The sequence below is a fragment of the Ictidomys tridecemlineatus genome, chromosome 10, assembly GCF_052094955.1.
Source record: "Ictidomys tridecemlineatus isolate mIctTri1 chromosome 10, mIctTri1.hap1, whole genome shotgun sequence".
NCBI classification, from domain to species: Eukaryota; Metazoa; Chordata; class Mammalia; order Rodentia; family Sciuridae; genus Ictidomys; species Ictidomys tridecemlineatus.
The window spans coordinates 143105223-143133165 of record NC_135486.1 but is presented as its reverse complement, the minus strand read 5'-3'; the positions used below and the strand labels follow the sequence as shown (position 1 = coordinate 143133165).

At 52.8% G+C, this 27943-nt stretch overlaps 1 protein-coding gene across 1 annotated transcript in view; it reads left to right on the top strand.

The window, feature by feature from the left end:
- Nucleotides 1-26669, top strand: part of Grin2a (glutamate ionotropic receptor NMDA type subunit 2A) — a 330729-nt gene extending 304060 nt beyond the window's left edge. The window contains exons 12-13 of the mRNA XM_078024622.1: nucleotides 7990-8228; nucleotides 15627-26669. Coding sequence (XP_077880748.1) covers nucleotides 7990-8228; nucleotides 15627-17426 — 2039 coding nt within the window. The 3' untranslated portion in view covers nucleotides 17427-26669. The remainder of the gene's footprint in view (nucleotides 1-7989; nucleotides 8229-15626) is intronic.
- Nucleotides 26670-27943: the final 1274 nt, after the last annotated feature.

Genomic DNA, 27943 nt, shown 5'->3' with positions numbered 1-27943 from the left:
CCCTGGTGCCTCTCAGGTGCAGATTTGTCGAGCGGAGCCGGGACCTTGCGTCTGCTTCACATACTGGGCTGGAACCTGAGTCCAGAGACTCCCCTCTGCCCCTGCGCTCAGGCCTGGGAGCAGGAGGAGGAGCCAGAGGCGCACCGGGATCAGAGGGAGAGCCCAGAGCCCTGTGGGGTCCTCGCCCAGCCGGCCCTCAGCCCACCAGTCTCCACGGACAAAACAGGGGCTTCCTCTGCCTCCTTACGGATGGTGCCGGCCACAGGGCCGGGGCCTTAGACAAGGGGCCTGTTTCCCTCTTTCTGCCTCTCCCCACCCCTTCCTCCCTCTTCCTCGTCTTCTTCTTCCACAGCGGAGACGGCAGAGCCCGGCTCTGCGCACTGTCCTGGGCAGCGGGGATGGAAATGGAATGGCAGGGAGCCAACGGATCTTACAGCCCCGGGGAGCTGTCGTCAACACTTCAATAAAAAAGGAATTGAAACGCAGTGAGGTCACTGTATTTGCTGAAAGAAAGGAGATATTTCTTGGCACGGGAGATGGGACTATTGCTGTCCTCTTTCATCTTGGGTCGACAATCTTTTAAATACAAGGACCCCTTTGTGATATTAAAAAGTCCTCACGCCTTGACGGCATGAGTCACAGGACTGTGAGGACAATTGACTGAAAAAAATGTGCAATGTCAAAAAGTCCCTGTGACTTCACGGACGCTCACACGGGCACAGGGCTCTCGGGCATGCTGGCCTGACCGTCGCTCCCGTGGGAGGCAAGTTGGTCAAGGAGACCCCGGAAGTGCTTGGTGCACACAGAATCTCAGAGACTTCCAACAACTTCTCTTCCGTCTGGCTTCAGAGATTCATTTCTCTCCAACTCCATCCTCTAGGGGAAATGTGGGACCATGCTTTCCCGATCCTCTCTCTTCTTTTTAACTGGGCTTCTCCAAGAGACACAAGTTGGGGACAGGGGGACATCAGATGACTGGACCCCACCCTGCAGGGTTGGTCAAATGGCCTGTGAAGCCCCGCCGGGCGGCAGCAGGCCGCAGTGAACCCCACGGTGCTCCAGTTCCATCCTGGGCAGAAACTCAGTCGGAAGGTGGTGACGAGCCTTTGTGCCTGAGGCAGCTTGTCTGCCTCTAACTGGATACAGTTCAGCCGAGCCCTATTTTTATTTTAGTTTTGTGGCTTCTCAGCATTATACAGAAATGGAATATTCTGACATTTAAATAAGGAATATTTGTCTTCCGAATCCAGTCTACTTGAGTCTGGAGTCTTGTTCTGTTCCCCATCGCCACCAACGTCCCAGGTATTTTTTTTTCTCTTCCGCCAACTGCAGTGGCCCTCTGAGATTCTGGGCCCAGAGGTCACGGACTCCAGAACAGTATTCCAGACCCAAGGTCACACGGGTCTTGTCTTTCTCTCGTTTATCAGACGTGTGGGTTTTGTTTTCTGGATGGGGGGAGGTTGTGTATTCATCTTTGTTTCTTTGTAAAGAAAACTCAAGGTGTGGACCCCACAGGGAAGAAAGGGCGAGTTTCCTGCTGCTCCTGGAGACTGGCTGGACTCTGGCTTTGAGTCTGGAGGGTGCAGTAAGTGAAGCCGAGCCCCAAGGTCGGTGGTCAGATCTGACTGACCTCACCCTGCTCTGAGGCCACAGACCATCCTCACCCCCAGGGCTGCAGATCCATGCCCACACCTGATCTCGTGGAGAATGGTAGACTGGCACGAATCTGTTCCCTAGAATGTCCACAGAGAAAGTTGGCCATTGCCAACTCCAGGTGGGCTTCTCAGAGTGCCCAGCAGGGCCATTTCCCCTCACGGTGCTCGGGCAGATCCCCCCGGAGCAGCAGCACCACCATCCGACGTCGCCCAGGTACGGATGGCCGGCTGCTCCCTGTGGGCACCACCAGAGTCCACAGCCGGGATCTTGGAGTGGACCTTGCTTTCCCTGAGAGTCAGCCCTGATCCTGGGTCTGGAGACTCATCCCCCCAGACCTGTGGGTCACAAGCCAGTGAGGGACAGAGGGACCTTGTGGTTTTACAAACCACAACTACGTGCCAAGACTTGGCCAGAGATGCAAGAAGCATCAGGCAAAACCACCTTGGATGGATGAAGACGGAGCGAGTGACGGCTGGACTCCATGGTGGCAGGTTCTGTACTGAAGAGATACCCTGGTGTTAGGGCGGGAGAAGTCAGTGCCCTGCCTACGTCCCTTGTACCCAGGAGAGACTTCCTGGGGGCTCAGACCTGAGTGCAGGTGACTAAGCCACAGCGGTCATGGCCCAGTTCTCAGCACAGTGCTGCATACCTGGTGACATCGATGACACCTTCCAGGGAATCCTTGTCAGTCTCTTGCAAGTGGGTTTCTCCCAGTCACTGTCTCTCCTGGGAGCAGAAGGGCTTACTCTGAGTACTCTGTCTCTGAGAAAGGATGAGACCATAGTAATGACTGTTCTCCAACAGAAGAGTGGTCTTCTTCCACGCTGTAGCACGGTTTGAAAGAGCCATTGGCGTGTGCAGCCAGAGCCCGTCTTACCCGACATGTGAGGAGACATGGGTTCCTTATCAAGGGGCCGTGACTGGAGAAACACGGGCAGCAGAGTTTTCCTGATCCACAGCAGGACTTGCATCCGGGCATTCACTGTGGAAACACATTCGGTGCCCTCTTGTTCCTAAGATGCCCAGACTCCTCAGCTCAAAAGCTGAAGCTTTGCATTCTAACTGCTGCCTGTAGGTCCCTCTTTTAATCCCTCCTTTAATCCCTCTTCCTTCCCCCAGATTCTGAGCTACTCTGTGATCTCAAAACATTCCATGTGTTTTCCTGCCTCCAGCTTGACGCCCATCCAACCATCTGTGCACGCCGTGGCTGCTGGTGTGCAGCACTGGAACTCTCAGAGGCCAAAGGTCACGTTACTCACCTCTACCTGAAAATGCATGGGCCTTGGACTGTTCCTCCCCAAGGGCTGAGTGGAGGAGTGAGCGGATGAAGGAGTGAGCGGATGAAGGAGTGAATGAACAAGTAAAAGAAAAAAAAAACATGTGAGATCCTCTGATGAACAAAGCATTAGCTTTCTTGATCAAATCTGAGACAGAACATCAAACCCAGTTTCTCAATCGCACACAATCACTTTTTATGGCATTACTGCCTAGGATCAAGTGCCTTGGCCAGAAACCAAGAAACACTATCTAGATGTCTTCCTGCAAGGTTATACTTAGAGGCTGATTTTTAAAAAACGTTCCAGCAAATTTCCTGGGTTCTGGACAAAGCCTAAAGGTTCAAACTGGATTTCCCAGCTGACCTCGGGGGACAGTGTTCAGGAGGCCTGGAGGCTTGTCACGTTGCTTTCCATAGAGTCCTTTCAGGAAGCAGTCCCTTAGCTCTTGGACAGTCCTGTGGAATAGATGGAATGTAATCTGCAGGTGCTGGGAGGAGCCTGAGGGCTGAGCAGCGCTGACTGCTGGTGCTGGTGCAGAGCAGGGTCTTCTCGGAGCCTCTTCCCTGGACAGGCCTCCTTGGTGCTAACTTTTGTGGCTCATCCTATATTTTCTACCTAAAGCATCTTGCGATGTGCTGGGCTGGATCTAGCTGAATGCTCAATCACTCTGTTTTGCAAATGCAAAGCCCCTGCCTTGTGCCTTACCTGCGACTGGGCGGCTACTGGGGAACCCCGTGTCCCTGCACCCACCTGCACCATCTGTACCTGTTCTTCGGATTGACCTGTTCCTCTCTTGCCGCCTCTAGCAGTTATCACCCAAGCAGACGACAGAATGAGTCTGAGACAGAGCACTGCCTCAGCTATCTGCACAAGCTCCTCCCTCCCTAGGTTTTGCACCTCTCTGGCCTTTGACTTTTGGCACCCTCCCACTCTGCCTGCTGTGTCTCCTGCTCGCTGCACTGGACGTGCACTCTCAGGAAGCTGCGGAATTCAGAGCAGCAGGGATACTGCGTTTGGCACCATCTTCTCCCTTGACGACAGACACAGGAAGCGCTGTTGACTCAGGTGTGATTTCCCAGGGGTGCAGAGGGGTTCTGCCAGTATTCACACGCTGTCTGTCATTAGAGGAGTAAGCGGAAAAGGATCCAGTTCTGAGCCTTACGCGGGGGTCTGTCTTCTCAAGAAGGGAGAGGGACACTGTGGATGAGACCCAGAGCCGCCAACCCGAGGCTCCGCCGGCTCCCAGGAGGGCCCTTAGCTTGTGGCTTCCCAGCAAGACGGAGTCGGCTTCCGGAAAGAGATTTAATTTTCCCATTTGTCAGCTCTGCTTCACGGGGTGACACTGACAAAGACTGTGACCTCTTTGCAGTAGGAAAACTGACAGGAAGTGATCTGACGGACTCCTCTGTGGAAAATGGCGTTGGATGCTCACCCAGCGGGGGCTACACGCTTCACACCGCCCCTCGGGCCCTCGGCACGGTTCCCCTTGGCACGGTTCCCCTTGGCAAGACCGCTCACCCAAGAGACCTGAACTTGGTGTTTTTTTTTTTTTTTGCAGTCCTGCCCAATAGAAGCCTGGGGATAGAAGGAAAGAAACAAACAGGAAATATGGACTCAGTGCTCACTGTGTGCTGCCAGCCATGAGAAATATCAAAACCATAAAACATGGTCCCTGCTCTCCCTCAAGGAGATTACAATATACTTGAGTAAATTAAAAACGAAATAAGAAAGTATTTGAACTACAGTTCGGTACCCTAGTCAGAGAGGGCCACGAGGCAAGGAATGATTAACTGAAAAATGATTGGAACAGGCTGTAATTGGAATTGAGAAATGGGAATTTGCTCTCTTTTTGGAATCCGGGCCTGGCTGGGCAAGTTGACTTATTCTAAAGAAAGCTGTTGTGTGGGGAAAAGGGCAGGAGAAAATCCTTTGTAGTTACATCCTGAAAAAAATCATCGAGGTGATGTTTCTTGTACCTGGTGGCTGCTGTTGCAGGCTGGCAAACTGGCTCTTTGGGGGATAAGAGTAAAGGACAGATGTGCTGGGAATCTTGTGAGTCATGAGCAGAAGACCTATTTTTATGCCCTCACAAACTCCAAAGGGGGAGGGAAGTCAGCGTTGGGGAGGAGATGGGGTGGTGTGGGGAAGAGAGGAAGCTGTGACGTAAGCCTCAAGCAACATGGCGGACGCAGGGATTGGATTCAGCTCCTGGTGGTGCTGGGGGACAATGACGTAATCTTCGAGTCTCTGACGACACGTGTGACTGTATAAAAGTGCCGGGGGCTGTTGGAAAGAAAGGAATTGAATCAAGATGCCCCTTCCCACCCCTGGCCCTGTCCACTGAAGAACAAGCCACCTTCTTTGTGGGTGAAGAACTTGTAAGGGGACAGGTTTCACATTTTTTCTCTTTCATACATATGTATGCTTTCCCTCTGATGAACAAATCTGAGGCCTTAGTGAGTCACTTATTCTATGAAAAGGAAACCAGGAAAAATCTCTGTCCATCAGAGTGAAGGAAATGCAAGGAGGTTTGCCATCTGTTTGAAGCTTCTGAATGAGAAATTGAAACACAAGTAAGTATTGGCCTCCAAAGGTCTGCTGTACAAATGGTGCAGTAATTGCATTACAAATTTTATTTCCCATACTGAAACTAGTACATCGAAAACCCCTGGAGATGTGGCAGAAGCAAACCCAGAAACCCTGGGTAGAGACATTTCTATAACGCGGGGTTCTTGGGGACTCATGGTGGTGAGAGGGGGAACAGCTCTCAGAGGATTAGCTCCTGATCAGAAGCTACAAATGTCACAGGGAAGTAATCCACCATGAGTCAAGGCACACGCAGCAGACAGAGGATGAGCAGTGCGAGATCCAGTCGGTAAGATCATAGGTTTAAAACTGTTAAATACATAAAAGTTTCAAAAATCACAACGACAGAGTGCGACATCCTGACAAAAAGACCGAGCAGAACTGTAAGAAAGCCAGAAACAAAACAAAACAAAAACAACGAATGCCCCAGTTAGAATAAGTAGATCAGAATTGAAACATAAAGCTGCATATCACACTGAAAGAACAAGTGAACTGGAAGGTGGATGCATGGGCATCATCCAAGAGCAGCCCACAGAGAAAGGAATAGAGATACTAAAACAAGGTCAGTAACCTAGAAGGTAGAACAAGAAAGCCCAGAATATCTTAAAAATTTTCAGAAAAAAAAAGAGAATTATCATAGGTCATTAGGGAATTGCTCATTAAAGCAAAACACCCCAATTAAACAAGATAGCATGATACCCCCCATTAAAATGGCAAAAATCCTGAATGCCCACAGCACCAGTCAGTGCTGGTGAGAACATGGACCAGCAGGAACTCTGTTCCTTGATGGCAGGAGTGGGGAAGGGGACAGCCACTTTGGAATGGAGGTCACACTTTCCCAAAGCTAGACAGACTCTCACCTTACAATCCAGCAGGAATGCTCCTAAGTATTTGACCATATGAGTCCCCCCAAAAACTGCACATAAATGTTTAGGGCAATTTTATCCATAGTGGCTCAAACTTTGTAATCACCAAGATGTCCTTAAGTAAGTGGACGGATGAATACAGTGCCCATCCAGAGCATGGAGTATTATTCACTAATAAACAGGAATGAGCTGTCAAGCCAGGAAAAGGTACAGAGGAATCAGAAATGCATGTTAATAGGTCAAAGAGGCCAGTCTGAAAAGGCCACATGCTGTACAATCAACTCATCGCTGTTCTAAGGCCTGGAATCACAAAGCTGTAGAGACACTGAGGATCGGGGTTTACAGAGTGAAATCCTCAGAAGCAATTCAAGAGAAAATATGGATTGCAAAGAAAGTAGCACCAATAAGATCAGCCGCCGTCTCACAACTGCAGTCCAAATCAGGAGGAAACTGGATGGCATCTTCAAAGACTGAACCAAAAAAATCTCTCTCCACTTAGATTCATATGCTCAAGTAATTCCTGAGCGAGAACAAAACCAAGAGCCACACATGCTAACTTCACGAAACCAAAAGGACCCATTTGAGATCAATAATCATGATTCACCTCTTTAAAGGAGAATCAATGAAAACACTTGAAGTATTTATTTTCCTCCAAATGTCTCTTATCACATCTTAGAAATTACATATGCACATATATGCATATAGCCGTAATCTGAATTTAACATCACATGCATCTTCTTTGATTATCGGGATCCTTGAAAGATGATTTTTAAAGGCTGAATCATCGTCTTAAGTGCCATGGTTTAGTGAATTGCCCGACAGCCGGTGTAATTACCAGACGCTTAGATCAGAGAATTCCTCCCACATGGCAAAGGCGGAGGATGATGCTAAGCATGCCCACCAGTTTCCTCTCATTGAAAACCCCACCTGCTCCTCTCACTGCGACTGAAGTGAGGAGGTGTTTAGTTCGAAAGGGGCCATTCAGAGCCGGAGACGTCTTCAACTGAAGTCTTGTGTCCCACGTGTACTGCGGGTGGGTGGCTTTCTGGAGTGACTCTGGATGTTCTAAAGAGATGGGAAAGAAGGAACGGATCTGTTCGGGGGCTGCCCTCCACCAGGCCCTGGGCGGCATTCTCTGGGTGGCATTCTCTGGGTGACAGTCAGGGGCAGCAGGAGCCATCGTTTAGGAGGACTGACTGGGAACAGGCACTGCAGGGTGCTCACCACGGCTCCGAGCAGGGGCTACACATTCCACAGACGGCTAACCGTGGCTCCAGGCCCACAGCAGGCCAGCCACGGAGTCAGGTGGCAGTGAGGTCTGTCCGTGCAGCTTGCTGCTGGCCGGTCCCCACATGCTGCTCAGAGCTTGGCGAGGTCCTGGGGGCAGGGGTGGGTAAGCCATGACCCAACCCAACCAGAGCAGGCACGGAGCCCCGGCCTCCATTCTGAGCGCGGTGATGAGAACAGGGGCCTCACCTCGTTATCCTGACTTAGCAAGTGAGCGACCAGGGGCCGTCCTGCCTGAAGGTCACCCAGCTGTAGGTCACGCACTTCTGTCCCCAACCCCTCTGGTCCTCACTGCCTGGGTGTTGTGTTCCTTTCAGGGGAGATGGAGGAGCTGGAGACTCTGTGGCTCACGGGGATCTGCCACAACGAGAAGAACGAGGTGATGAGCAGCCAGCTGGACATCGACAACATGGCGGGCGTGTTCTACATGCTGGCCGCCGCCATGGCCCTCAGCCTCATCACCTTCATCTGGGAGCACCTCTTCTACTGGAAGCTGCGCTTCTGCTTCACGGGCGTGTGCTCGGACCGGCCCGGGCTGCTCTTCTCCATCAGCAGGGTCAGTACCATGGCTGGCTGCGTCCTGGGGGAGCGGGCAGGTCCAGGAAGCCCAGGAACCCCAGAGGAGTGGGCGGGTTTTACTTCTTTGGGGGTCTGCACACCCTCCCCTCCTCACCCTCCCGCTTGGGTTTGTCAGAAAGGACCCAGGGATTGTGCACGTCTCACTCAGAAAGGGAACGGGAATGGGGAGGCAGGCTGGGCTGAGGAGAGCAGCCCCGGTGAGGCGAAGCACCCTGGCCACACTGTGGGTCTCCACGGGGGAGCAGCAGGGAGTCCGGAGAACCGGGCAAAAGGCGTGTTATTAACCGAAGGAGGCGGCCGTTCTCAGCTGCCCTCGGGTTGTCTTATGGGAGGTATGGCCGACATTGTGAGGTGCTCTACTTTCAAAAGAGAAAGGGTCCTCTGGTTTTATGTGAAACCAATTTTTAAATATTAGTAACTAATTCCATTTAAAAACTGTAGCCTCCATCCTAAGTACCCACATACGCCAGCCAGTACGTAGACTTCCACGTCATTGTAACTTGATTCACACAACAAAACAGATCTGCGTCACACGCACGCAACGCGCACAGACTTCTAACAAAACTACGTGCAACCCAGCAGAGCCTGGATGAAACACAGACCTGCAGCACCAGAGAACTCCATGCACATCCACCAGAAAACAGCACACGGCTCAGCACACACAGCTCAGCACAGACAGCTCAGCACAGACAGCTCGACACACACAACACACACAGCTCAGCACAGACAGCTCGACACACACAACACACACAGCTCAACACACAGCTCATCATACACAGCTCAACACACACAACTCAACACACAGCTCATCACACACAGCTCAACACACACAGCTCAGCACAGACAGCTCGACACACACAACACACACAGCTCAACACACAGCTCAACACACACAACTCATCACACACAACTCATCACACACAACTCATCACACACAACTCATCACATACAACTCAATACACAACTCATCACACACAGCTCAACACACACAACTCAACACACACAACTCAACACACAGCTCAACACACACAACATACACAACTCATCACACACAGCTCAACACACAGCTCAACACACAACTCAACACACAACTCATCACACACCGCTCAACACAGCTCAACTCACACAACACACACGGCTCAACACACACAACTCATCACACACGGCTCAACACACACAACACACACGGCTCAACACACACAACAGCACAGGATACACCGCTGCAGTCAGCTCACGGGTGACTCCTGGAAACCCTTCCCAGAGCTCAGTCTGGAAGTGCGCTTTCCTCCCAGGGTACACGTGACGAGTTCCTCCGTAATGGGCCAGGTACATACAGGGACTTTATGTCCTTCCTCTCACTTAGTCTGCAGTCTGAAGGTGAGGAAGGTAGTGCCAGTAGCCCCAGATTTGCAAATGGCAAAATTCGAAAGCGGAGGCTGAGAGAGTTCTCCCGGATCACACAGCCAGCAATGTGGAGACAGGGCTGGAATCCAGCCCTCACTCTCCCACAAACCACAAACCATCACATGTGAGCAACACAGGACATTCATACAGTTCATACTGTGAACACACATGTGCGTGCAACTCACACAACATGCTCACACGTGTGCCACAACCTAGACACACCCCTACCTGTAGTGTAAGAAATGACATACCTGCTATTGTCCATGCATCTTCCAGTCAGTCTATCCACACATCTGTCCATCCATCCATCCATCCATTCTTCCATCTGTACCTATTTCTTCCATTTACCACCTGGTAGGTTTTTTTCACCCTGAAAGAGCTTAATTGAGTTAGAATTTGAAATATGGTTTAAAAAAAAACACTGTTTAAAAACATCTGATTTTATATGCTAATGTTGATTGGGAAAACTAAATAATCACTTTAAAATAAATTTGTGTATTCTTAGCATTCGGCGATTTTAAGAACTTTAGAGATTCGGAAGGTACACATTAGCTTAGTGAGAAAGATTTATTTTCTCCATTCAATAGCACTCCAAACTTGGGTTCTGTGCAAATACATACTTCCTAATTAGCTTGATGGCATCTAAACACACAGATTGCTTAAAAATAACAACGTGCATGCATATAGCTAGGTATTATGCCAACTTTAATTCTCCCAGCCAATTACCAAAGGCTTTTCATATCCAAATGATTCTGGGATTATCTTGAGCAAATGCACACTGTGGCGTTTGCTTGTAAATCCTGCTTGGTTTTGGAAGAGCATTTCCTCTCTCCGAGAACCCCTGAAGGAAGCCAAGTTGATAGGATCATCATTACAAAAATGAGCTAAGTCCCTGGCCCCCGTTCCAAGCCTCCTGGGGGGTAGGAGAGGACAGGGAGCTAGGAGCAGGCTGTGTTGGTGTTGCTGCAGGACAGGGGGATCTGGCCACCCCTTGTAGGGGGAGAGGCCCCTGGTGCTATGTGAGCAGGGACTTCTGGATCCCCATGGGGACTCCCAGGTACCATCACTGCTGTGTCCCCAAAGGCTGCGGGGAGCCCTCCTTGAGTACTGGCTCTCCTTCCCCCAAAATTTCTATTTTAAAGTCAGTGTAACCTGATCTGTATGAGGAGGAAATTCTCGTTCTTATTAATACTTTCCTGCCTCTTGTTTATTAGGGGAGCTCAGAATAGGCTGAGTCGGCTTTGAGTTAAATAAAAAGGCCCTTCCTTTCTGGTCAAGGGCTGCCTCCACCGGCAAAGCTTGCCTCTCAGGCACGTCCACACACTCACCATCTTATGTCCACTCTAACTCACAGCACGGGGAGCAACGCCCAGGCAGAACCCCGTTCACTGGGTCCACGCAATCATCTGCTTAAAATGAAACAAAACCCCGCAGTAGGGAATTTGCAGCAACAGCTGCACATAGTGTGTTCACTGCAGGCCTGGGCCAGGGGCGTCCCCTCCAAACTCTCCAGTCTCCACAGCACCCAGTGAGGCTGCCCCGATCCCACCCGTCCTGCAGCGGGAGGTTGAGGCTCCCAAGGCCACAGTGGGACCTGGGCTTCACTGTTCTCCTGAGATAGCAGGGCGCTGCACACTCCACCCAGAGGCTAGACCTCTCAGGCAGAGGTGGTCACATGCATCAGTCGGCTTCAGAGACTGGGCTCCTTTCTAAGGAAGCTGATCCCTGATGCTCTGAAATTTACATGCCCCAAGCGGACAGTGTCTGCATCGATCCTAGCTCTTCTCATCCTCGTTCTCCTGTGAGCACAGTGAACATCCAGCCAGTAGACGAAGCCCTGGGCTCTCAGCGGGCAGCCCACCCTCCCCGCGGGCAGCCCACCCTGAGATACTCCAGAGGGCGCAGCGCAAATGCCAGCCGAGTTTCAGGCACCCGTGGCGCTGCCAAGGGACGTGGCTGGAGCTCAGAGGAGACACTGATTTAACCTGGGAGCCGAGTTCTCGTACAGCGGTAGCCCCTCCCTCCCCCCCTTTCTCAATGTCTTACAAAAACGCTCCCTCCTGTCTTGGGGTGCTCTTTCCTTTGGTTTTCTCTACAAAACACTTTCTCTTCTACTTAGACAAAAATGCTCACTGTCACCAGCAAAAAGAAAATAAATAAATAAAAATAAAAATAAATCACCATGGGGCTGGGCACGGTGGCATGCACTTGTAATCCCAGTGGCTCGGGAGGCCGAGGCAGGAGGATTGCAAGTTCAAAGCCAGCCTCAGCAACTCAGTGAGGCCCTAAGCAACTCAATGAGATCCTGTCTTTAAATAAAATGCAAAATAGGTAGGGCTGGGCGTGTGGCTCAGTGGTGGAGGGCCCCTGAGTTTTCAATCCCCTCCTTTACCAAAGGGGAAAAACAAACAGAGCCGCAGAGAGAGCCACCAAGATTGCCACCCAAAGTGCTAGGAGTGGGAGGTGCAGCGAGCCACAGGCCAGGACGTGGGACGCACCTGGTGGCCCTGCAGTCAGGGCCACAGAAGTTAGACGCGTGAGGGTCGGGGCCCAGCAGGGGAGGCACCTGGGGGAGCAGCAGAGGGCCTGCCCCAGGGAGGGGGCCCATGTGTCCCCTCTGAGCCCACTGAGGGGACAAGAGGGCATCTTACTCCCATGGCCCCATGAATAACAGAGAAGAGAGGGGTTCAGGGAGGAAAGCCACCCTGTCCAGGGGCTCATTTGGCCCCCAGGTAGGATCTGGGCCCCATCTTCAGTGGGACAGAGCAGTGTGTGTCCCTGCAGCTTCTGTGGAATGGGCTCTGCGGGCTCCAGCCAGGGTGAGAGCAGGCCAGGGCAGGTCACAGCCACAGGACAGGCATCCAGGTGACAGTGACGGAGCACACACTGTGCTGGGTGCTTTCCTGGCATCATTTTATGTTGCCCCCGCGTCCACGGAGGAGGGCACAAGTCCCACTCACAGACCTGGGAGCTGAGGCCCTCAGGGGTGCAGAGTGACCGTCCAAGGCCATGCAGATGATGGATGTCAGAGCTGGGACCCGTGTCCAGTGGGTCCCAGGCCTCCGACTCTTCCAGTTTTCCTGTGATGTGCTCCTGTCCTCCTGGGCAGTGATCTGGAAGGCCACTCAACTCATTTGGAGGATGCGGTCATCCAGACCTGGCTGCTCCTTCCCTCTGCCTCCTGTGCCTGGGACCTGCCTTAGCGGTGTCTCCTGAGTCCTAGAAGCCCAAGGCAGCCCCCACCCACCTCCTGCCACCAGCCCAGCTCCTGACTGGGCCTCCTGCAGCACCATAGGGGCCAGCTCACCCTGACCGGTGGGAGCAGATTGCTCTGAGGGAGAAGGGAGGGAGAAAATTTCTAGAATCTCCAGGCAGAGAAAGGGAGCTGGTTAAAATAAAACTGCAAATTTAGAAAAAAACAAATTAAACTAGTGTTTTCATAATGTTGAGAACAAGAAGGAAAAGCGCAGTCATCAGCCGATTCTGACGTCAGGAAGCACCTGATCTCCATCCAGAGGAGCAGCACCCCCCTAGGCCAGAGCTAAGGAGCAGCACCCCCCAGGACAGAGCTAAGGAGCAGCACCCCCCAGGACAGAGCTAAGGAGCAGCACCCCACTGTAGGCCAGGGCTAAGGAGCAGCACCCCACTGTAGGCCAGAGCTAAGGAGCAGCACCCCCCTAGGCCGGAGCTAAGGAGCAGCACCCCCCTAGGCCGGAGCTAAGGAGCAGCACCCCACTGTAGGCCAGAGCTAAGGAGCAGCACCCCCCAGGCCAGAGCTAAGGAGCAGCACCCCACTGTAGGCCAGAGCTAAGGAGCAGCACCCCACTGTAGGCCAGGGCTAAGGAGCAGCACCCCCCAGGCCAGAGCTAAGGAGCAGCACCCCACTGTAGGCCAGAGCTAAGGAACAGCACCCCCCAGGCCAGAGCTAAGGAGCAGCACCCCCCAGGCCAGAGCTAAGGAACAGCACCCCACTGTAGGCCAGAGCTAAGGAGCAGCACCCCACTGTAGGCCAGGGCTAAGGAGCAGCACCCCCCAGGCCAGAGCTAAGGAGCAGCACCCCACTGTAGGCCAGGGCTAAGGAGCAGCACCCCACTGTAGGCCAGGGCTAAGGAGCAGCACCCCCCAGGCCAGAGCTAAGATGGTTATATCACTAAACGGGGCAAGGAGGCACAGGTGCGCGGCAGGTTCGGTGGCACCTGGGACATTGCAGGACTTTCACACCCACAGTGTGGGTGCTCCAGAGCCCTTCCAGCAGTGAGGAGGATGAACAGCCAACCACACAGGCCCCAGAGGGGGACGCAGGTTAAAGCCACAGGCCAGCATCCGGGGCCTCGGAGGCTCGGTGGAGAGGGGGAGAGGAATGCTCCAACCCACAAGGGTGGGCCTTCTGTTGGCCATTCCAAAAAGGCTGCTGTGGAAACCGTCTTTAGAAATGTCCAGAAAAAAGCGGCCGTGCAGATGAGTGGAGGCTGCCACAGTCCCCGAGCGTCCCTGCGGGGTGAGCTGGTCAGAGTCAGTTAAACACACAGACCTCCCGTAGCTCACGCCACAGTCCGCAGCAGCTGCTGAATCCACTGTGCAGGTCCCTCCCGGGGTTGTCCTGTCTCGGGAGGACCTGCAGCCCGGAGCTGATTGTTTCCTTTAGGTACAGCTGCCAAAGTCTGGGGTAGGGGTGGGAGAAAGTGGGCGGCCACACATCAAATGTCGTGGATGCCCTCTTGCCTGTTACAGGGCATGAATCAAGAGCTTGTCCCTGACGACAGCTAAGCAGTCGTTATTGGGTTGTTGTTTTTTCAAGTGCTGTCAGGACCTCACACCCGCTAGGCAAGCCCTCTGCCACTGAGCCTCGCTCCTGGCCCTAAACAGACACTTTTAAGTGAAAACAGAAAACAAAGCTATTCCTGGTAGAGCAGCACACGCCTGTGATCCCAGCAGCTTGGGAGGCTGAAGCAGGAGGATCGTGAGTCCAAAGCCAGCCTCAGCCACTTAGACCCTGTCTGTAAATAAAATATTAAAAAGGCTGGGGATGGGGCTCAGTGGCGAATCACCCCTGAATCCTCAGTACTGAAAAAAAAAACTAAAAAGTTATTTCTAAGAAAGGAGTGGAAAATGAGGAGACTTAGAGGTGATAGTGTCATACTTCAGCTGCCCGGGAGTCCCTAAGTCCTTCAGTCCCCTGGACGGACTGAACGGAGGCGTCTCTGTGTCATGGGAACCCAATTCTGAGTGCATGGCACAGACTCACACACAGAGCAGGTTGATAACAAGTCAAGGAGGGCGACTCCAGGGTTCAAGCCACTTCACCTGGTGGCCACCCCTTCGGCAGCCCCACAGCATGGCCAGCTGGCCTGCCACGGTCCTGTTCCAGCGGCTGTGTCTGTCCCTCCACGAGGGGTCTGACTGCCTCCTGGGGAGCTCATCCTCCCTTCAGTGTGTCCCAGGACAGGGGGTCTCTCGGGCCTCTTTTGGCTCCTCTGGCTCCGTGCCTTGATCCCTCGCTGGCTTCCGCACACAGGCGGGTGATTCCGGAAGAGAATCCATTGTGAGTGACCCGGGCCTGGGCACTTGGATTCTTTGTCCATAGCTAACTCTCTGGTGTCCAAACTCCAGAGACGCTGCTAGAGAACTTGGATAAGTCTGGCTCTGTGCTGCGGGTGTTGGGGGACCGACCGAACGTCCTGGTGGGTCAGTCCCGAGGCACAGAGACTCACGGTTGTGTGAAGGTCGGTGATTCCTTCCCTCAAACGCCACGTGTGACTCGAGGCCAAGGTGGTGCTGAGCCGGAGCTGTCGGATAAACCTGAGGCCTTCTGAGTTGAGGTTCAGTGAGGGGTTCACCAGGGGTCAGAGGGCGCTGTTGCGTCTCCGGGGTTCCCATAGGAAGTTCGCCTCCCCTCTGTGGGTGAGGTCCGGGTGGGCACGGTTTGGCACCCCGGGACTTGCTGACGGCTGTTGGTCCTGCTCCCTCACAGGGCATCTACAGCTGCATTCACGGAGTGCACATCGAAGAGAAGAAGAAATCCCCAGACTTCAGCCTGACGGGCTCCCAGAGCAACATGCTGAAGCTCCTTCGGTCGGCCAAGAACACGTCCAACATGTCCAACATGAACTCCAGGCTGGACTCGCCCAAAAGAGCCCCGGACTTCGTCCAGAGAGGGTCCCTCATCATGGACATGGTCTCGGACAAGGGGAACCTCATCTACTCGGACAACAGGTCCTTTCAGGGCAAGGACAGCATCTTTGGGGACAACATGAGTGAGCTCCAGACGTTCGTCGCCAACAGGCACAAGGACAACCTCAACAACTACGTGTTCCAAGGCCAGCACCCTCTCACCCTCAACGAGTCCAACCCCAACACGGTGGAGGTGGCCGTGAGCACAGAGTCCAAGGGCAACTCCAGGCCCCGGCAGCTGTGGAAGAAGTCCATGGAGTCCCTGCGCCAGGACTCTCTGAGCCAGAACCCCGTGTCCCACAGGGACGAGGGGACCACGGCCGAGAACAGGACCCACTCCCTAAAGAGCCCCCGGTACCTTCCCGAAGAGGTGGCCCACTCGGACATCTCCGAAGCGTCCAGCCGTGCCACGGGCCACCGGGAGCTGGACAACAAGAGCCACAAGACCAAGGACAACTTCAAGAGGTCCCTGGCCTCCAAGTTCCCCCAGGACTGCGGCGAGGTGGAGCGCACCTACCTGAAGACCCAGGCGGGCTCGCCCAGGGACAAGATCTACACCATCGACGGGGAGAAGGAGCCCAGCTTCCACCTGGACCCGCCCCAGTTCGTGGAAAACCTGGCCCTCCCGGAGAACGTGGGCTTCCCGGACACCTACCAGGACCCCCACGAGAACTTCCACAAGGCGGACTCCACGCTGCCCCTGAACCGCAACCCGCTGCGCAGCGAAGACGGCTTTCCCAACAACGACCACCAGTACAAGCTCTACGCCAAGCACTTCACCCTCAAAGACAAGGGGTCCCCCCTCAGCGAGGGCAGCGACCGCTACCGCCAGGGCTCCACCCACTGCAGGAGCTGCCTCTCCAACCTGCCCACCTACTCGGGCCACTTCACCATGAGGTCCCCCTTCAAGTGCGACGCCTGCCTGCGGATGGGCAACCTCTACGACATCGACGAAGACCAGATGCTGCAGGAGACGGGGAACCCCGCGCCCCGGGAGGAGGCCTACCAGCAGGACTGGACGCAGAACAGCGCGCTCCAGTCCCAGAAGAGCAGACTGAGGATCAGCCGCCAGCGTTCCTACGACAACATCCTGGATAAGCCCAGGGAGATGGACCCGGGCCGGCCCCCCCGGAGCATAAGCCTCAAGGACAGGGAGCGGCTGCTGGAGGGCCACTTGTACGGGAGCCTCTTCAGCGTCCCCTCCAGCAGACTCTCGGGCAACAAGAGCTCCCTCTTCCCCCAGGGTCTGGAGGGCAGCAAGAGGAGCCAGTCTCTGCTGCCAGACCACACCTCCGACAACCCCTTCCTCCACTCCCACGCCGATGACCAGCGCCTCGTGATCGGGAGATGCCCCTCGGACCCCTATAAACACTCGTTGCCCTCGCAGGCCGCGAACGACAGCTACCTTCGATCGTCCCTGAGGTCCACGGCTTCGTACTGCTCCAGGGACAGTCGGGGCCACAGTGATGTGTATATTTCGGAGCATGTTCTGCCTTACGCTGCAAATAAGAATAACATGTACTCTACCCCCAGGGTTTTGAATTCCTGCAGCAATAGACGCGTGTACAAGAAAATGCCTAGTATCGAATCTGACGTCTAAACTCTCCCATTACTGTCTTATCACAGGGAAACACGGCGTGGCGCGCGCTCTGGAGGGTGCATGTGGCCGTCCGACAGTGCCCTGCAAGGAGGAGGAGGGCTGAGAGAGGTCATTTTTGTTGGCTCTTTTGCACATGGCTCATGCCATAATCTTTCACTCAAGGAATCTTTGAGCTGTGTGCTGAGCACAGCAGAAACCAGAGAGTTGAGTCCTTAACCAAAAACAAACAAGAAAGAGGGCAGGTCTCCGGACATGCCTTACCAGGTGTGTTGGCAATAATGGCCCAGGAGTGTCGATGGCGACGTTAGGGTTCCCTGTATGCAGACCCCATTCACATCGGCCCACCATGTAATTTCCTCATCTGAAATGCCCAATGGTTTCTCTAATACAGAATAAGCAATATGGTATGCATGTGACCCTGACACAGACCATAGGACAGTTAGGACCGCACCTGCACGGGAGCGAGGTGCACCTGTGCGGGAGGTTAGGAAGCCCGGCTCGTGACCGTTCTCACTTTATTGTTATGCTGCCCCCCATGCCCAGGCCCGACCCCGAGAGCCCCAGGCTCCCCCAAGAATAGCAGATCAGCGTGTGCGTGGCTCCTCCGCTCCCTTCACCACGTCCCTCCAAGACACAGCTGGAGCGAAACGCCACAGGGACTCTCAGGCGGAGCCACAGGGACCTCTCTGGATGTCGATGTGCGTTTTCCTCTCATCCCGGGCTCTGATGGTCTTGCTCAGAGCCGCATAAACTAACGCGTGTGTGTCTTCGATACCTAAGTGTGGACCTGTCCGCGACACAGTGGCCGTTGTAGTTGACCCCGAAGACTCCTGTGTACGTAAGTTAGCATTTCCTCCCTTCTGGTGACGACTCAGGGTTGTATAGTATCTGTTACCCCAACCCTCCCAGCGGAACCGTAACTTGTCCCGTCCCCCGAACAGCCATGGTGGTGTCTAATTAGCTGTGTGTTTCTGTTCCCAGAGTTGTTAATGTGGTGACACGTGCCAACAGCCATATGCGTACAGTGATCTGTCAGGAGCACCGTGCCATCTGTCTGCCCGAGCCTAGCATGGTTTTAGGTCTATCTTCCTTAATGTCACAAAACGCTCTTGGACGCCCATTTCCACCCCAACCTCCTCAAATCAAAAGTCTCCAAAACATGAGACACTCATGCCTCCTCCCTGAGCACCCCCAAACTGTGGATGAAGTGAATCAGGAGCCGAGCGCTCTCTGCTGAAACACACACACACTCTCTCTCCAAGGCAAACTGCCTCGTCAGCACCAACAGAAATATGTGAAACCCCCCCCCCCCAGACGCGTTTGTCTCATCTCATTCTTACTCTGCTAAACCCGGGCACACACAGCACGGGTGACTCTCGTTATCAGAAACAGTTGGAGGCAGAGAGGGGAATATTTACACTTGGGAAACTTCTTAGCACAGCACCTGCCGCATTAAAAAAAAAAAAAAAAAAAAAAGCAAACAGAAAAAATAACGGTCGTTGTTATTTTATGACACTTTTTCAGACCAGAATTTTCTAGTTTCAAAATCAAATATCATGAAACCAGCAAACGATATGCCTGAAACATTTTGTATGGATCTACTCTATTAGTATATTTTAAATACACCACTATCCTGGAAACAGTCGGGCTCGTAGCCCTCCGTTTGTGCAGGGGACCTGTCTCCTTGGTCGCCTCCTGCGAAACCTGGGCCGTGGTGGACCCAGCCTGACCATTTCCCGGTTCTTGCCGACGTTTGCTTGGGCTCTTGGAGAAGGAAGCAGGGTGGCAGGTTGACCGAAAGGACCCGTTTCTTCCCCTCAGGCTGCGTTCTGTTCCACAGGCAGCGTTGTTCTCCAAGCGGACGGAGGCTGGGGATGGCTCTCACTCTCTGGAAAGGTGCCCTGCCCCTGACACTCCCATCGTGTTGAGAAGGAGCTGGGATGAATCTGAGGGTCGGCCGTAGGCAGCAGAGGAGGCCTGGGAGGGGGAACATGTTCCTATCGTCTCAGGCAGAGGAGGCGGAGGTGGTGCGCGTGACCCACGGGCTTGAAAATGACATTTTGTTTCTTGGATGCTGCATCTTTTCCAGACCCCAAAATGGGGAGACCTAGATTAAAGGACCTGGGATGGTCACCCCTATTCCTGGCCTTGATTTAAGTTTCTGTGGCTGCGCCGTCTCTAGCCCCTTCTGACTCTGCCCTCCCATCGCCTCCCAGCCCTGGGCTCACCCAGAGGAGGCCACTGCCATGTCCTCATGAGCCTGGCCTGTCTTAACACCAATCCAAAGAGGCTTCCTGTCTTCCTCGGGTGTCCCCAGAGCCCAGGGCGCTGCCTCATGCCACACCCAGTCTCCACGGAGAGTGACAGCACGGTTGGGCTGACTCCCTCCGTCAGCAAGCCTTCCCCAAAGATCAGCCTCGCTGGCTGCTGACCCCAGACATTTATGGAGGAAGACACTGAAAACGTGGCTTTGGGGAAACGCCCACAGTCGTATGGTGGGAGAAACAGACTTCTCTTCGTATCCGAGGTGTTTTGAAAGCTAGTCACAGTGAAAACAGTTGGAAGTTAGAATCTGTGCCACAGACACGTTTTCCACCCCCCGTTCTCTCACTGAACTTAAAGGCCATGGCTTCAACAGGAAGGTCAGCCACTGGCCGGACGGGCAGGTTCCAAGTGAGAGGCCGTACTGTGAAGCGATGCAGAGGGAGCCCAGGTCAGTTCAGTTCTTTCAAGAAGTAAAACCAGAGACGTGGCGCCCATGAGAAACGGCACCAGAGGTGAGGGGAGCTCACGGGAGCCCTGAGCTCTGCACCCGTTACAGAGGGCTCCGCGCCATCCCAGCCCGGAGATCTGGGCGGCTGATGCCGTCTCAGCAGAGCGCCCAGGTTTTACCCGGGTTAAGTCAGAGCTGCCGTCTCCTGACATTTCAGTGACCACAAGTGACTTCCCCTTCTGTGCCAATCCTCAGAGAGGTGCACGGGGATGCGATGGCCAGGTTCCCGCCCGTGGGTGGTAGCACACACGGTCACCTAATTGAGAATATCCTGTGGGAGAGTCTTCTGGGCAGAAACTCGACTCTGGGAGCCTTGCTGTTCAGGAAAGTCGTTCCCGCCAACCTTGCACCTGCGGGTTCTGGGGCTGTTTGTGGCTCTCTTCAGCGCTCCAAGCAGACAGTTCCCAGAGGGTCCGTCTCCCCACCAGTGAGGGTCCAAGAGCTGGAGGGATTATAACCCCACCATCCCGTCCACCGCTCTCCGTTACTTTACCCACCACCACAAATGAGTGTCTCACGGATTCTCCTTGGTCTTCTCATCTTATTTCCCAGGAAAGACCTCATACTTAGCTTTTCTGATGAAAACATTAAAATTCACCCATTGCGGCAAAATCTGTCACATCAATTCACGCTTACTTTCTGGGGAGAAAAAAAAAAAAAGAAAAGTACACCTTGTTTACAAATGAAATAGTTTCATTTAAATGGGACTTGAGCCAAGGTGGTTAATTAGTCAAAAGACCCACAGTCGTCAGCGGGCACACATTGTTTATTCCATTTGATATGTCTACTACGGATGTGTATTTAATATTCTGCATCCTTCTCAGGAAATGACAAATGCCCTGAATTCTTTGCAAATAGAATTGCTAATGAAAAAGAGAAAAAGAAAGTTGGTGTTAATTAAATGGTGATTAAAAATTTATCTCCTTTAAACCTAAAAAGTGCAGCTTTAATAATCGGTCGTCATATAAATAAATACCTTGCACTGAAATCCCTTGCGGTTTAAGACCTAAATAAATACTAATTTGACGAAACGTAAATGCCCTTCAGAGGAGCTGAATAGGTTCCTTAGCAGGATGCACATGTCTGGACTGTGTCTCTGTGCGGAGCGGTGATGCGTGAATCCTTGAGGGATCGCGGGTTGTTTCCGAAACGGAGCCCTTGTCTGTGTGGACCCTGGCTGCCGTAGACAGAGTTGAACTTAAAAAAAAAAACAAAGATGGAAGTGGGTGGACGCTCCGTCCATTGGCTGGTTTGTGATGTGCTAGGTCCCAGGCAAGGTCTGTCTTCCTTCCAGCTGCATCGTTTTATGTCGACTTGAGTCAAAACCAGGCCCTTTCCCGATACTTCATCTTTTTTGCTAAACAGGGTTGAAAAGTGCCAATGGAAAGATTATTCTGGGTCCATACTTGAAAAGTCGTCCCAATGCACGGCTTCCCTTGCCCCCCGCCCCCCCCCATGCTGCACTGTGTTCATCTGTCTTTGTCCATTTGGGTTCTGCTTTGCCACCTGGTGTCTGTCAGCTCAGAGCTGGGAACACCAGTGCCGTGTACCATGTATATAATAGAGGCCTGATCCCTGCAGTCCACACCCAGGTGTATTCTCCCAGCGGGGTTGTGCATATGTACAGCGTGTGTTAAAAAGCCAGCGGCAGTGCTGGCGCTGACACCGGGAAACCCCGGTTGGTGGTCTTCCCGTAGAGAAGGCATTCTATATTTTTTTAATCTCAGTTCTAGGGAGGGTAACAGAGCCCGAGTGGGGTTTGGGGTGTTGGTATTCTTGGTCCCTTGAAAGGCAAAACTCTGGGGTGAGCCATCGTGGAGTAGGTGCTGTTTACATTAGTTCTAAAGAGGACGCTGACGTGGGCTTGGATTTCTCTAAACCCATCCAAAGACATAGATTTCCTCCCTAGACCCCTCACCCTCCTCCCCACCCCTGCATTTCTGTGCCTAGAAGTGCCGAAGGCATAGAGTCGCCAGGAGACGCCTGCCCGGAGGGTCTGAGGAGAGACAGAGTTCGTGGGACTGCACGGGACCTGGGTGGGGAAGGAGGAGGCAGATGACGGGGCAGGGATCCGGGGAAGACTGGCGAGGGGCCGGAGCCGCCCGCCGCGGGGTCTCGTTTCTGGCTCTGCTCCCCTTTCCAGGCTGACCCCCTTCTAGGTCTTTCCAAGGAGGACCCTTCTGAGAACCTCGGGTCAGAATCATAAAGGCCCACTGACCTGGCTTCCTGTGCCCTGTGCAGACAGACCCGCGAAGCCCCCGTGACCTGGGTTTCCTACAAACTCTCACTCTCCCTCATTTTCCCAGGGCCTTTCTCCCTGAGAAAGACCCACAAGGGATGTGGCTTGAAACCGTGAACCAAAGATGACATCTGGCAGCCATCCTTGAAGTCATAGCGCTACTTCCCATGCACCGAGGTTGAACCAAGTACCTTGGTCACCTGACGGGACTCGACGGAGGGTCCACTCTCCTTTGAAGTCCACTTTGGTCTTAGGAGGCTATGAAGGCGATGGAAAATACAGTCTCTTTCAGAAGTAGCTTGTGATTTGGAAATTCCGTTCCTTAACGTGGAAGGTAACTAAGACCACCTGGACGGCAAACGCAGAGCAAACAGTACGGGTTAGAAAGGATTAATGGAGTTGTTGCCAAGAGGTAAAAATGAATCCGACCCCAAGATCAACCTTTAAAAAAAAAGCTCTCCCCTGTACTCACTGCTCCTGGAAATGCCCCGATGTCCGAGACGCCCGGGAGGTGTCTAGGGACCCAGGAGCATCCAGCCAGGAGGGTGATTCACTCTCCACACCCCTGCACTGGCAGGCTGGGCGCGGTCCTCCAGCCCTGGGCAGATCACCTCCCCCAGCTCTGCTGAGCGACATGTGCTTCAGAAGGGGGTCGGAAGAACCCTGCAAGGATTAGAAAATGCACCGTGAGGGGCAAGGCGGAACAGTTCCCCAAGGCTCTTTTGTCTGGTTTTGGACTTTGAGGAACACTTTTGACAGTCCAGGGCATAAGTGTATCAGGGAGGACCAGGGAGGACCAAGTGCCTACTGTTGTGGCTGGAGACGGGAGGCTGCAGGTTCCCTAGAGAGACGACACGGGGCGTCTACGCGTATTTGGGGAGGACCGGCCGGGTGGAGAGGGGGACTTATTTTACCCTGTCCAACCCAGTTCTGTGCAGTACAGAGATGTTAGACTCTGTTTATCACAAGTACACACCATGTGTCAGCAACTGAATCTGGAAGTATCAAAATATACCCACACGGAGTATAGAATATATTCTAGGAACATTCTAGAATGAGGTCCTCAAAATAGCCATAGGATAGCAGGATGATTGCTCCCATTTTGCAGATGAGGAATCTGAGGCTTGGTTGTTCTCAGCCTCATCAGAAACTAGAGTCAGCTGATAAATCCCCGATGTTGGACACATTCTCGAAGTGCCCAATCTCCTGCAGGGAGGTCAGAAGAGGGTCGGGGAGAGAGCTGCTGTGTGCTGGTCCCGGGCCCTCAGAGTCAGGAATGGACCGTGTCCATCACACGGGGGGTCTCACCTCTGTCCACAGTCCCCCCGAGACTCGAGCATTGTCTGTCCTCTCCTCCTTCATAGGAGTGCAGTCAGCATTTATTTTTTTGGTTCCTGAGAAGTTATTTTTTCTCTTTAGCATGTGCCTAATCTTGAACATCCCTTCCCACTCTCTCCTGACTTTAAAGTTGGCATCAGGGCTTGTTGCATTAGACATATGTACATAGTGTGCTCGCGTGTGTAGACGCGCGCACACACACACACACACACACACACACACACACACACACACTGCCTTGTGGCCCTTCGTTGAAGCTCTCCTAAACATCGTGACCCATTTTTAAGGAGGTGATGTCATTTGCAAGGTGAGCGTCCCTCCTCTGTGTTCTGCGTCCGCTCCTCTCTGCCAGGCAGGTAGAGTGAGGCTCAGAGGCTGGCGAGGTCGAGGACAGAGGTTTGCATGAGGGCTGGGGAGCTTCAGGAGTCGGGTGGCTGGGGGCCGGCGGCCCAAGTGCTCTGTTGGTGTTTCCCTTCTTGGTCTGCTGTGACGTTTCCTAATTGCCTTAGAGTGACTGTTCAACCGCTGAGTGCTTCTTCTCTTTGTCCCGCGAAGGAGAGTCATTGAGTTGGAATAATTCCCTGGGCTCAGGAGCCCCGAGGATCCGGTGTGGAATGCACCTTGTAGACGATGCTCCCGGGCACCCACCTGTCTTCTTGGGCATCCTTCTCCTCCCACGTTCAAAGCCACGCTTCTTTTCTGGCACCCACAGTTACTGTGAGGTGAGGCACGCGGACCATGGTATAGATGAGGAGTCTGAGCAGGGATTCTAAAGGATGTCTTTCTGGGAGGCTCCGTGGTCGATCCTTCTGGGGGGTCAGTGAACCCGTGCAAGTGCCCTTCTCCCACTCCCTGAGAAAACGTAGCCGAGACAGAGAGCTGTGGATATTTAACAGCTATTTTGAGATCCTGTTGCTGTCTGCAAGTGCAGGACGATGTTCTCCCAGGGATGTTGAGCTATGCAGAAAGTGGAGCGCCCCAAAGAATGATCTGGCCAACAGCATGACTTTGGAGCCATATTTCAAAGCACAGAACTCTCCAGGGAACAAGAACCAAATTGTTTAAAATGGAGTATTCCTCAAATTAACTTCCTCAGATAAGGTGACAGCGGTCTGCAGAAACCAACAAGACAGAGCAGATTATCACTCACAAGTCCCTCTTCTGTACTGTGCCAGGCAAACAAGGCGTTTGCATTTTTTGCAGTTCTAGAACATTCCTCATTAGTGGTAGCCCCGGGTCATAACCTCTTCCAGTTAATTCTCCTTCAGACCTTTGGGACGGGTTTAAGATGAACCCTGGAAAGATATTAACATAACACATAGCCAAAGCCGCAGCTGCCTTTTAAATTAATAAGGTTAATTGTTCTCCAGCAAACATGAGTTCGTCTTCGGCATTTTAAATGCTTCTCATTGATCTGACATTTTGCCGTTTCAGGATTTTAAAGGGCTCGAATCAAAGAGTATTGATAACTGAGCAAGTAGCAAAGATCCAGAAATATAAAAAACATTGTCAGTTCCGCCATGAAAACCAGCCGCGTAGCCTTTGGAGTTCAGTTGAGGTTTTTACATTAGCCCTCTAAGACTTATCGAATCATCTCTATTCTCGGTCAAGCTGATTCAAGCGAGTGAACAGTATTGACTTTTTAAATCTATTTTACCTTTTTTTTAATCTTAAGTTTATTAGGTTTGTAGACACAGCTCTGGGGCCATGATCACTAGGGAAATGATAGAACTGAGAAATAGAAGACTCCAGTGATGACTTTGTATGGCCCCTCGGGGTCGTCTTGGAGAATTCTCGTGGATCGGGAAAGATGAATGTGGCACTGGTGACATTCATGCTACCCTGATTTTTTTCATGGGGAAGGATGTCAACTGTCTTGACTCTTTTCAAGATCTTAAGAATAACATTTCATAGGAAGTGCACTCACTGACAGGTAATTACGTGGCTAGATGGGACTTGGTTGCTTGAGGGTCCCTAAAGGTTTTTTTTTAACCAGCTGTTTTAAAATTCTGAATATCAATCTTATTCGTCCCCCTGCTAAATTTAAAAGCATACACTTGCCAAATTAATGGGTAGAATTCATCGTCGTTGATGTCACACTGGAATGTCTGTGTGTGTGTGTTTATGTATAGTATATCTATATTTCAAGCTGAATATTCAGAAAGAATTAGATGAGTTCATGGGTGGCTTGAATAAGAAGTAGATCATAAAAATCAAAAATAATGATATTCTCAGACAAAAATAAAGATGAGCCATTTATTTTCCACTCGTGGTGTATAAGACCGTGGCGTAGGGTATGGACTGGTCATCTCCCAGAAGAAGGTCATTGCACGAAACAGCGTATACTGCAGGGTTTGTGTCTGAGTCTGCTTTGAACCCAGTCGGGATGGAGCTCATAGGCAGAGGCTTTCCATTCATAGCTACCTTCAAGCACCGTCCAAAACCCACATCAGAAGTGGCTTGATCTCGTGTCCGGTGGAGCCCAAAGCGAGCTGCGAGCCCCTGGGCTCAGTGGTCTTCGTGTGGGTTAGGTCTCACTCACCAACCACAGCGGTTTCTATCTGTCATGTTTAATCCACTGCATGAGGAAGTACTGATAACCGTATTAAATATTTCCAAGCATAGCTACGAAAATCTCACGTTTGCTTAACACCTTTCTACGGTAGAGGAAGCATCTACTATGGTTGTCTTCTTGTAGTACGTCTTTTAGTTTTGTTCAATGTGTTATCAACTGTTTTAAGGAATGGGATTATGAAATGTGTGTGCAAACTGATGTGTACATAAATCCCGAGGCAAAAGAAGTGCCCAATCACACGGTGTAAAAATGTAAATACAGGAAAATTTCATTTTTCTAATAAAGATAATTTCTGCCAATTGATATGAAAATGAGAAATGGAGTTGTGGTCTTTGTTGTCCTGACTTTGGCTGCTACGACCCCAGGTGGCGGCAGGGAAATGACCTGATCTCCCCCCTTGACACTGGAAACTGGGAGAATCCAGGCCTGGCTTCAGGGTTCCAGCCTCGAGCTTGGCCTCTGGGCGTCTCCTGGGCCCATCTTCCTGTGCAGCTCCCTCTCTGACGGCCCTGACCTTCACCAAGGGCCACCGTTCACCTGGCCGAGACCAGGCAGGGCCTCCCGGGCCCCACTCTCTGCCTGGGGAGTGATTCGTGGGACTGCCATCAAGACCCAGAGCTGCTCTCAGGAAGGCTTCCGCAGGCAGACCTGGGGGTCATCGTCCCCCGGGACTTCCTGTGTCCCTCCTACTCCTGCGATGGCCTAACCCATCCTCTTGTGTCCACCCTGGTCTCCACGTCCACCTCTCCTCCAGAAGTAAGCGTGAGAGGCCCCGACTCACTGCCTCCTGGTCCTCAGCACCTTCCATTACAGTCAGAATAAAATCCAGACTCCTCCCCGCAGTCCCGGAGCCAGGTCCTCTCCTCCCACGGCCAGGGCTGCCCCACACAGCCCCCTCAGGCCCGGCCAGACTGACGCTCTCTCACACGAGGGCTCGCAGGGCCTTTGCTCCCGCCTCTCGCGCCCGCTCCGTCTTCTCAAGACTCACTCTTCATCCCATCCCAGGCTCTGCTCAACCCCCGGCCACCTCCTCTCTAACAGAACCCTCCGGTCACTCTCGACTTCCTCACGTTCGTCTCTTGTCCTCACAGCACTTGCTGCTACCTGAGGTTTGATCATGGCTCATGTTCATTTGTCCACGTTGTCCTCTGTCTTCTTCCCTGAAGGAGAGCAGGAGAGTGGTTTGTCACCGTCCCTGCTCAGACCCCAGCACACGGTGCAGCACGGTGACTAGGACACGGTGGGGATCAGTGAATATTGTACAGAATGGGTACCTAGTGTGTGGATGGACGGACAGATGGACGGACAGATGGATGGGTGGACCGACGGATGGACAGGTGGACGGACGGACGGACGGATGGGTGGACGGATGGATGGATGGATGGATGGGTGGACGAATGGACGGATGGGTGGATGGATGGATGGGTGGACGAATGGACGGATGGGTGGGTGGATGGATGGATGGGTGGATGGGTGGACGGATGGATGGGTGGATGGATGGATGGATGGATGGATGGGTGGACGGATGGAAGGATGGATGGAGGGACGGATGGACAGATGGATGGATGCTGAATGCTTAATTGGTTGGATGA